We start from the raw sequence: 11030 nt of genomic DNA on the forward strand, positions 1-11030 counted from the left end.
TCCCTTCCCTTCCCCCTCTTCCCTCCCCCCCCCTTCCTAGGCTTCCACTTTCCATCACCTTCTCGGGGCCGTCGTCCTTCCGCACCGTCACCTGCCCGCCTAACCCGGCTGTGCGCCCTCCCGCGACCCCACTCCAGCACACCCCTGTCCCTACCTCCCCCACGGGGCGCCCCGCAGCTCCCCTCCCGCTTCCGCGCTCCCCTCCCCCCTGCCGGGCGCCGCTTCCCCGCTCCCGCTCCCTCCGCGTCTTTTCCTCTCCCCTCCCCGCGAAGTTTCAGGGCTGTCAGTCTGTCAGTCTTTCGGGCGGTCGGCACCCGAGCTACAGGCAGCGGGCGCCATTGCGAGCAGAGCCGGCTGGGGCAGGAGGCCGGGGCGCCTGGGTCCCGCCAGCAGCGGGGACACCCGACCAGCCAGCCCGCCAGGTACGGGCCGTGGAGGCGCCCAGCGGCAGACGGCTCCGCCTGCTTCCCCTTCTACACCGACACTCAGTCACTGCCCGCTCCGCGCAGGTGACAGCCCCGGGGGTGGGGGCGCTGCGAGCGCCGGAGGGGGTGGGGTGGAGTTGGGGGGAAAGAAGGGGCAGGGGAGGGGCAGGGGCTGGAGAGAGGAGGGGATGGGACTGGGGAGCGAGGGCCTGGCTTGGGGGGTGGTGACGGTAGTGGAGAAAAGAACGAAGACCGGGGATCTGGAGGGAGGGGCGGAGGCTGGGGTGAGGGCGCCCGGTGGGAGTCCGGTGGGAAAGGGGGGGGGAGGGGGGAGGCTCGCGAGGGGAAGTCTCCGGAAAGAGGAGAGGGAGTGTGGGAGGGGACCGGGGGGGGGGGAAGGGGGGCGACGAGGCACAGGGGTCGGGCCGTTGGGGAGGGGCGGGAGAGAAGGGCGCTGACAGGTGAGCCCGGGGAGGGGCCGGGAGGTGGACTGAAGAGGCTCTAGGGAACAAACGGAGGCGGGGAGGTGGGGCGGGAGGGGTCTAGTCGAGAGGAAAACTTGAGGGGGGGGGTAGAAGTCAGAGGGGAGCAGAAATGGGGAAGGGACCCACTGAGAGAGAGGGGAGGGAAGCGGAGGTGTGTGGGGAGGCAGGGGTGGGGAGGAGGAGGGTCAGTGCGAGGGTCCAGAGCCAGCGGTAAGCCGCAGACGCCCCGGGCTCGGGGGAGCCTGGGGACAAGGGTGGGAGCTCGGGGAGCGGACTGGAAGGGGGAGGGGAAGAGCGGTTCTAGGGACTGGGGACCGGGAGGGTAGGGAAGCGAGAGCCTGCTGGGGAGGCAAAGGGGGAAGGGAGACGGGGGCCTCGGAGGGGAAGGCGAGCTGCAGGAGGGAGGGAGGGAGGGAGGGAGGAGGATGGTGTGGGGAGAGGGGAGGAGGGCTGGGGAGGGGGGGAGAGGAGGGAGGGAACTGAGGTGAAGAGAGGAAAGGAGAAGGAAGGGAAACCAGAGTGGGGGAGGAGAGGGAGAGGGGAGGGGAGTGCGGGGTGAGGGAGAAAAGCGGGGAGGAGGAGGGCGGCGTTGGGGAGGAAGGAAAAGAGGAGGGGGAAAGGAAGGGAGAGGGTGTACAGCCGGGGAGGGGGATGGAGCCTCGGGGAGAACCAGGAGGGAAGGGAAAGGCAGCCCTGAGCCGGGGGAGGAGGAGGGGAGCCCTGTCGCGGAGAATGCCCGGAGCTGAGGGTCAGGGGGGCGGTGGCTGGGGAGGGCCTACCGGAGGGGGCCGGGAGGGGCTGGCCCGGCTGTGAGCAGGGGGAGGAGCCGGAGGGGCGGGGCAGGGGGCGGATCCGGGGAGCCAGCCAGCTTCGGTGGGGAGAGAGGGCGGAAGGCAGAGGGAGCCGGAGAAGGGAGGGGCAGAGGGAAGGCTGCCAGAAATGGGGGGGTGGGGGAGGGTAGTCTGCTGGGGGAGGGGCAGGGAACCCGCCGGGGGAGGAGCATTGAAGGGGCTCGGGGGCGGGGTGTCCCTGCCAGGGAAGCCCTGAGGGGGAGGGCGGTAGTTTTGAGGTAGGGTTTTGGGGAGAGGAAGCCGGAGCCATTTCCTGCCTTCAGCAAAGACCCTCCTCAGAGGGCCTCCCCCACCAGTTGCCCAATGGTGACACTCACCTCCGCCCCCCACCCCCACCCCCCACCCCGCGGCTGGCTCCTATTTCACCAGCTCCCGCAGTGACAGCTGGAGGGCCCAGGAGATGAAGTTCCCGACTCCCCACCCTGGTCTTCACTCCCCACCCTCTGCGCCGAGAATCGATTGATTCCTGAAGTCCCCAGGCAAGGGCACTGTGGGGTGGGGAGCACTGGAGGGCTGGGCCTGGTTCAGAGACCCGCCAGGTGAGGGTGGGGGTGCCGCTGATTTCTAGAGCCCACCAGAGCTTGCAGAAATGGCTTCAAGGCCTTCTCCTCGGCATTCAAAGATCTCTTTGCTTTCTGAAACCCATCTTCCCTCTTTCCCCTTTACCAGTACTTGGGGACATCACCTTTGGAGCTCCTGGGGATAGCTGATGGGGAGACGTTGGGCAGAGCCAGGGCCCAGGTGGAGGCTATCCAGAGAAGAATGTGAACAAGGATGTGTTCTCTCCTTAGGGTCCGTGGCCTGCTCCCCCAGGAGGAGCTACCCTGGGTTGCCATGAGAGAGACCTTTGAGGCCCTCAGCTCCCTGGGTGAGCTAGCAGCACTCGAGGAACTTGGGTGGTGGGAGGCAGGATTCAGGGGCATGCTAGGCCCGCTGCGTCCCTACAGTTCAGACTGCAATCCTGAGACCCCAGGGACCAGTGGGGGCCTTTAGGGCAGCATCCTTTTCCGTTTTACCAGGGTATATTTGAATGCCTGGCCCTGTGGAGGTTGTGTGGGACTGCGTGCATACATGTGCGCTCAACAGAGCACAGATATTTAGACCTATTATCTCTTCCTTCACCTGCCCTTGACTCAATGCAAAGGGGCTGAGGTGGATACCTGGCCAGGCTGCTGGGGAGCCTGTCTATCCCCTGTCTTGCTGGCTAGAGACCCTACCTTCCTGGGCAAGTTGGAAAAAGCCCCTTGGCTTTTTGGGGAAGGGGGAGAGCCCCTTTCTTTGTCTCCTGTTCTGTACTGAATGTTTTACCTAGTCCTATCCTTCCACCTGTAACAGGGTTCTCTGTGGGACAGCCTGAGATGGCCCCCCAAAGTGAGCCTGGGGAAGGGTCCCATAATACCCAGGAGCAGATGTCCCCTCCCAGGGAAGACAGCGTGCTGGGCACATGCTCAGGTAAGTAGGTGGGGGACCATGAACAGTGGCTCAGGTAGAGTCTACCTTTCCTTCTACTAAGTGCCAGGGTGCTATTCTCGTTATTTGGAAAACCTCAGTGACCAAATAGACAAAGATCCCTACCTTCAGGGAGCTTATCCTAATGAGGCCAGAGAGTCAGCAAACAAATATAAAAATAAGTGTACTTATAAAGTACAGCACACATATAGCACATATCAGAAGGGGATATGTGCTGGGGGGAGGGAGCCTGAGGTGGGGGTGGGGCAGGCTGCAGGATTAAATAGTGAGAGTGAGAGGAGGCCCCACTGGGAAGTGAGATTTGAGCAAGATTTGGAAGAGGTGAGGGAGGTGGCTGCCTAAAGCAGGCCTGTGTCTGGCTTTTTGACATTCTGATCTTCTGCAATGATTTGCCTGGAACTCGGGTCCATCTGGTGGGTCTGCGGCCCTCCTCCTAAGAGTCTCCCGTAAGCCTCAGGGTAGTGACCTTTCCTTGCTTCCACTATCTCACACACATATTCCAGAAGCTCCTCACAGCTGTGGCTCTTGCAACCCGCACAGCCTTTGCAGCTGCTGCAGCTGCCCTGCTTGGAGGAACCAGAGGCTGCCCCCCCCTCCCCGCTCCCTTCCCTGGGGCAGCTGCGAATTCAGTCCCTGCAGGTAGGATGTGGGACACAATCCTGCCAGTCAGGCTGGGACTGGGGTTTCAAAAGCCCCCCCCGCTTGATAGCACCGGTGGGGACCTCTGTCCATCTGTGATGTCTCTGGAGTCCTTGAGGTGGCCTGTTCTCTGCCAGGGCATGAAGCCCCCAGACCAGAGGAAGGTGCCCAAACTGAAGAAGCTGAAGCTCCCTGCAGAGGAGGCCAGGCATGTGCACCACAGAAGGCTGAGCCCCCGAGCTCCTGCCCAGGTGAGTCCTCCCACTTCTGGAGCCCGCCAGGGGCCCAGGCAGAGGGGACAGGGGCCTTATAAACTCCCGGGCTGGTCTCTGATGAGGCGGCCACTCCAGCCCCTTCCAACCTAAGATGAATTAGTTCCTGGCACCTTTCTGCTGCAGAGCCTCAGCCCCCAGAGAGAGGTCCACATCACAGACAACAGGAATCAGCGAGGCTGGTCACCCAGAGAAACTGACCCTCGCCTCAACATCCTCTGGAAGTCTTAACTTGCCCTCCTACCTCCCCCTAAGTGCCTACTTGTGGATGACTTAAATTACCGTTCACTTGAAGACATTGTCCCGGACAGGCTCCTTCCCCCAAATCTCCACTGATCTCAGTGGACCCAAATGCTCCAAATATGTTGTCCCAGAGTCATCCCCCCATACCCAGGGCGATCAAACAGCTGATTCTCTCTCCACAATACTGCCATCACGCCCTTCCACCACCACCAAACTTATCGCCTTCCGCCTGAGTGATGTCCTTTATTCCATATTCCAGGGGTTTCTCTAGTGCCTACTAGGTCTAGGCTGTGTTAGGCAGAAGGCAAGGAGACTGTCTGTAGGCTGACACAGACCTGGTTTGAATCCTTGCTCCACATTTACTACCTGGTGATCTTAGATAGGCTACTTCACCTCCAGCTTGTTTGTTCACCTGTAAGCAGGGAAAAGAGTAACTTCGTGGCTGGTGAACAGCATATAGACAGTGTGTCATCTATAGTTGGCATTCGATAAATGGTGGCAATCCTCGCTTTTGTTAGCCACGTAAAGACACGGAACACAAGACGTCTGCCTTTCGGAAGCTACAATCTAGTTGAGATGACACTAATATGAACTAGAATAAAGGATTAAACAAATAACAATAAAGCCAGATCACAAGGAAGTGTAACAGCACAAGGAACTTATAACAATAAGTGCTATAGGTGTTTACATAAGAGATCCTTGTGCGTTGGTTTGTCAAAGATTTTGTTGATTTGTGCTACATTTTGAGGGAGGTGTAGGCTAGACTTCAGCTCTGATGGGGGTGGAGTAGAGGATGGGAAAACATTCTAGGCTGAGAAGAGACTTTAACACAGAAAAGGTGACGTGTGGCTGGGATTTGAGCAGACCTGCCTGGCTGCCGGGGAGGGTTTATGTGTGGGGGTAGTGAGAAAGTTGGACTGGGGGCGGGGGGTGGGAGGTGAAGCTCAGATGCAGCTAGAACTTACTTTATCCTGTAAACAACAGAGAGCTCTTGATGGTTCTTGAGTAGAAGAGTGGCATAATGAAAACAAAAGCAATATCACAATAGGATAAATAGTTGTTTGGAACGGATAGATCCGTGAAAGACACCGGGAGGAAATCTAATTGTGGCGGTTCATGTGTAATGTAACCAGTGCTCAGGCTATTACAGACCTTCAGAGCCAGACAGGAACTCAGATCATCTGGTTCAATGGTTCTTAAACAAGAATCACTTAGGGAGCTTTATTTATTAGTATTTTTTTTAATGTTTATTTATTTTTGAGAGAGGGCGTGAGCGGGGGAGGGGCAGAGACAGAAGGAGACAGAATCCAAAGCAGGCTCCAGGCTCTGAGCTGTCAGCACAGAGCCCCACACAGGGCTCCATCCCACGTACTGTGAGATCACGACCTGAGCCGAAGTCAGACACTTAACCGACTGAGCCACCCAGGGCCCCCCACGTTGCAAGCTTTAAAGAAAGAGAACAGATTCATGCACCCTGCTCCCATGGATGCATTTTGTAAAAGTCCCCAGGAGATTATTAGAAACCACGAACCAGTACAACCCTTATGCTTAAGCAAACTAGTACACCAAGCTCAAAGAGGTAACAGAGGTAAATTAACCAAGGTCACACTAATGACTAGTGGCAGAAGAGAACCCAAGTAGACACTCCCAATCTGGGCCCTGAGCTCTTTTCTCTTGGCTGGACCATTGCAGTGCCCAAGAGAGGCAAAGTTCCAGTGGGACTCACCTCAAACCTGCTACCCCAGAGGGCCCCCCCTTGCTTCTCCAGAGGTTGGCACTGTTCTCTGGTTCCCCAACTCCTGTAAACTCCATCCCCTTCGTCCTAAACGGGGGCTTTCCCACCTGGCCCCAGAGGCAAGAATGGAGTTAGAGGCAGGGGGAGCCTTGAGAAGCAAGAGGAAGGCAGACAGAGCTCCTCAGTGGCCACTGAAAGGGAGAGATCAAGGGAGGCTCCAAGGTGAGAGCTGAGCTTCCAAGGTTCCAACACCAGCGACTGGGAGAACAAGGCTGTAGTCCCGATGGCAAAGTCACCGGGGTAGGTCTGAGAAGGTCAGCTGTTTGGTGATAAGCCTGCTGAGCTGCAGCCAATTTGCAGGACCCCAAAGGGGGCTGGGGCTGCTCAGCTGATGGGAGACTGTGGTTCTAGAAAGGACTGGAAGGTCTGGGGTAGCCAACGCAAGCAGATGACCCCAGTGTGAAGCCTAAGGCCTGAACTTTGAGCAACATTTATATTCAGGGGCCACAAGAGTAAGCAGTGCCTTCTGCAGGGACAGGGGAAACTCCTCAACCACATGGAGACCTAGGAGAAAGCCCCCAGGATGGGGTGGAGGACTGGAGTACCAGTGTCCCTGGCTACAGAGAACCAAGGACGAGGACAGAAGGGTGACCTTCGGATGTGGTCGTTCCCTAGAAGTAGAGTGGAGAGAACAGAAGCCAGGTTTCTGGCACCAGAAGTGCTGGAGCTTCTGGGGCTTCTGGGGCTCCAGAAGTGGTGGTCTTATTGGGAAAAAAAAAAATAATTGCATAAGTAAAAGTGGGGCTTCATTGGCTCCTCTTGTCTTGACTTTTCAGGGGACGAGTGGATGATTCGCAAGGTGAAGGTGGAGGAGGAGGATCAGGAGGCAGAAGAGGAGGTCGAATGGCCCCAACACCTCTCATTACTCCCCGGCCCTTTCCCCGCGCCGGACTTGGGGCCTCTGGCAGCCGCGTACAAGCTGGAGCCGGGGGCCCCGGGGACACTGGGTGGACTGGCGCTGGTCGGGTGGGCCCCGACCTCGGAGAAGCCCTACGGCTGCGGGGAGTGCGAGCGGCGGTTCCGGGACCAGCTGACCCTGCGGCTGCATCAGAGGCTACACCGCGGCGAGGGCCCCTGCGCCTGCCCGGACTGCGGCCGCAGCTTCACGCAGCGCGCGCACATGCTGCTGCACCAGCGCAGCCACCGCGGCGAGCGGCCTTTCCCCTGCTCCGAGTGCGACAAGCGCTTCAGCAAGAAGGCCCACTTGACCCGCCACCTGCGCACGCACACCGGCGAGCGGCCCTACCCGTGCGCCGAGTGCGGCAAGCGCTTCAGCCAGAAGATACACCTGGGCTCGCACCAGAAGACGCACACGGGCGAGCGGCCCTACCCCTGCACCGAGTGCGAGAAGCGCTTCCGCAAAAAGACGCACCTGATCCGCCACCAGCGCATCCACACCGGCGAGAGGCCCTACCAATGCGCGCAGTGCTCGCGCAGCTTCACGCACAAGCAGCACTTGGTGCGGCATCAGAGGGTGCACGAGGCGGCCGGCCGCGCCCCGCCCTCGCCCGACGCGCCCGCCTCGCCGGGTTCCCCCGCCCCGTCCCCCACCCCGTCCCCTCCCGGACCCAAGCCTTTCTCCTGCTCCGACTGCGGCCTGAGCTTCGGCTGGAAGAAGAACCTCGCCACGCACCAGCGTCTGCACCGCAGCGAGGGGCGCCCCTTTGGCTGCGACGAGTGCGCCCTGGGTACGACCGTGGACCCCGCCGCCGCCGAGCCCTCGGCCTGCGCGCCCGGAGGCACACCGGCGACCCAGGGCGCCCCCGCGGGCGAGCGGTCCTTCTTCTGCCAGGACTGCGGGCGCGGCTTCGCCCACGGGCAGCACCTGGCGCGGCACCAGCGGGTGCACACGGGCGAGCGGCCCTTCGCCTGCCCGCAGTGCGGCCGCCGCTTCGGCTCGAGGCCCAATATGGTCGCCCACTCCCGCGCCCACAGCGGCGCCAGGCCTTTCGCCTGCGCGCAGTGCGGCCGCCGCTTCAGCCGCAAGTCGCACCTGGGCCGCCACCAGGCGGTGCACACGGGCAGCCGGCCCCACGCCTGCGCCGTCTGCGCCCGCAGCTTCAGCTCCAAGACCAACCTGGTGCGCCACCAGGCCATCCACACGGGCTCCCGCCCCTTCTCCTGCCCGCAGTGCGGCAAGAGCTTCAGCCGCAAGACCCACCTGGTGCGGCACCAGCGCATCCACGGCGAAGCCGCCCACCCGGCCTCCGACGCCGACCTCTCGGCCCCAGCCTGGCCCACTCCCACAGAGGTGGCAGCGCCCCCGCTCTTCTTCTGAGCCTGGTTCTCGTCGGGACCCTTCCTTGGCTCGCTGGTTGGAGAGACCCAGGCCGGAGATCTTCTGGGCAGTGAGCACGACGGCCTGGGCCCCTGACGGCTGCTCTTCCCTCCGTCTCTTGCTGGAGAGAAGTTGGGAGAGGGTAACCGGTTTGGACATTGAGACTAAGACGGTGCTCATAACGAACCCTTGCCGGGAACAGTTCAGGCCTGAGTCCTGGGAAGACTCCCAGCAACGGACCCCTTCGGAAAGCAGACATTTCTTGGACACGCCCCTACGCACACACGTGCGCTGCGCGCCTGACCAAGAGCTGACTGGGTCAGGAACCGCTACTGGGGTGGGGGGGGGGCGAAAGAATGGTTATCTGTGTACTTAAAGTGTCATTAAAATTAAAATAGAAGGGTCCAGGGCTGTTAAATGAGCACAGGGTGGGAACCCACCACCCCACCTTCGTTCTCCCACAGAGGACCATCCCTTCCTATCCTGGGTGAGCTAAATTTAGCCAGGTGCTGGTCATGGGCGGTACCAAATGAAAATATAATATCGCTCACTGCTAAACCACTATCCTGCTCCCTGTTCTTACTCAAACATTTGATGGAAGAAACATTAACATAGATTTCTCATGGCAGGTGTTGACGCTAGACCTGTAGGAGATGCACAGAGGGGCCGGGTGCCCTTTGGCCATTCCCATGGAGACAGCGGCCACCCCGGGCCCTGGAGCTCTCCCAAGGGGATCTGGAAACAGCAGCCCCACCTGCCACCCTGCCTGGCAGCGTGAGGAAGGACATCAACAGCAGACGAAGGTTGCTTTTCCATCACCATTTCCCCTAAATTCTGTCTCCATGATGGACGCTTGATCCAAACGTCTCTGTAGCTGTGCTTGTGCAACTGGGCAGGCTGGCTGGCGGGGAAGGGGAGGGTAGGATGATGGGGAACATGCTGGGCGTGGTGAAGGCTTGGGTCTGACCCCTCCTGTGCCTCTCGTAGGATTGCGGGCAGAGCATTCATTTTTCTGGGCCTCTGCTTTCTCGTTACAAGATCGTTGGTGTCGATGAGGGCTGAGGCGATTTCCATCACCAAAAACAATCCTAGCAAATACTTATCGGGTGCCTACGACGTGTCGAGCACTACACTGGGCACTGGGAAACAATACTAAGCAAGACAGACAAACTTGCAGGAAATGTAAGAATTCTAGGGTAGGGTGAGCCCAGAGGGCTTTGGGAGCATGTGGTGAGCGCATCCAAGACACCTGGGAAGGTCCAAAATCTAGCAAAGGTCAAGGGAGGTTTGCAAGAGAGGACACCTCTAACGCGAGGCCTGAAGAATGAGCACGAGTTGCCAGATGAAGGTGGAGGTTGGAGAAGACAGTGTATGCAGAGGTCCAAAGCCCAGCACAGCCAGAGCATAGAATGAGCATTGAAGGAGAGGCCCGAGAAAGAGAGGATGAGCAGACTAGGAAAGGCTTTAGCACAGATGAGGGAGTTCAGACTTTATCCAGGAGCAGTGGGTGCCATGGAGGGGGTTTGGGCAGGGCAGGAATAGGATGACATTTACATGGATGCATTAAAAAAATTTTTTTTCTTAACGTTTATTTATTATCGAGAGACAGAGCATGAGCAGGGAAGGGGCAAAGAGAGGAGAAGACACAGAATCCGAAGCAGGTTCCAGTCTCTGAGCTGTCAGCACAGAGCTCAATGTGGGGCTCGAACTCACAAACCGCGAGATCGCAGCCTGAAGTTGGGCGCTTAACTGACTGAGCCACCCAGGCACCCCCACATGGATGCGTTTTAGATGGCTACCTGTAGAGAATGGGCTGGCTGGAGGGGACGAGACTCGAGACCTGCACATTAGCAATCCAGGTGACAGGTGCTGGTGACTGTGGACCATGCTATGTCAGAAGGGATGGAGAGAAGTAAAAGATTAAAGAGACATTTACCAAGCAGCTGGTGCAGGGTGTGTTGACCAGTGTGGAGAGGAGGGAGGTGGAGGGCGGTGATGTTGACCTGGTTTCTGCTTGATGACTGATTACCCTACAGCAGCATTCCCCTGAGGTGGGCAACACTGGAGGAGGAACAGTTTTGTACTGGGGGAGCCGGCTTCGATCTGCTGAGTTGGTAGAACCAGAGCGTCCCCAGTGGGAAGCAGGCCATGTGGGTGCAGAGCTCCACTGGGGGTCTGGGCTGGAGAGAGGCCTGAGGCCCATCGACATGTTTCTGAAGCTGTGGGCAGCAGATAATCTGCAAGAACTAGGTGTGGAGTGGGCAAAGACAGAGCCTGGGACTAAACCCTGGGGACACTAACGTCCAGGGGATGGCATGCAGAGAAGCCTGGAAAGATTGGGAGCGTGCAGTGCCAGAGAGTGGAAAGGGAAGCCCCAAAACAACACAGAGGAGCTGAGGAAAGGCAATGTTTCAGGAATAGAGGAAGAAGTCAGCAGCTGAAGGTTGTCAAGAGATCAGGTAATGAGAACTTCCAAGTCCTCTGGATTTTGCAGCAAGGAGACGGGTTGGCAGGTGCTTTGGGGGCAGTTGGGACAGAATTCCCATTCCAACGGTGAATCACAAATGCACGG

The 11030-nt window shown here is 59.1% G+C and overlaps 1 protein-coding gene across 3 annotated transcripts; it reads left to right on the top strand.

Annotated features, from left to right (window-relative positions):
* ZNF467 (zinc finger protein 467) lies at nucleotides 1–9020 on the top strand. 3 transcript variants are annotated; one of them, XM_027075748.2, is made up of 5 exons: nucleotides 1–509; nucleotides 2553–2629; nucleotides 3097–3213; nucleotides 4008–4121; nucleotides 6957–9020. In XM_027075748.2, the coding sequence occupies exons 2-5, from the start codon at nucleotides 2596–2598 to the stop codon at nucleotides 8456–8458; spliced, it is 1767 nt and encodes a 588-aa protein (XP_026931549.1). In that variant the 5' UTR covers nucleotides 1–509; nucleotides 2553–2595; the 3' UTR covers nucleotides 8459–9020. The 3 variants fall into 3 exon arrangements, with proteins under 3 accessions (XP_026931549.1, XP_026931551.1, XP_053073892.1); XM_027075750.2 differs by having other exon boundaries at nucleotides 1–422; XM_053217917.1 differs by lacking the exon at nucleotides 1–509 and adding an exon at nucleotides 1869–2240.
* The last annotated feature ends 2010 nt before the right edge of the window (nucleotides 9021–11030 follow it).

Source organism: Acinonyx jubatus, chromosome A2 (genome assembly GCF_027475565.1).
Source record: "Acinonyx jubatus isolate Ajub_Pintada_27869175 chromosome A2, VMU_Ajub_asm_v1.0, whole genome shotgun sequence".
NCBI lineage: Eukaryota > Metazoa > Chordata > Mammalia > Carnivora > Felidae > Acinonyx > Acinonyx jubatus.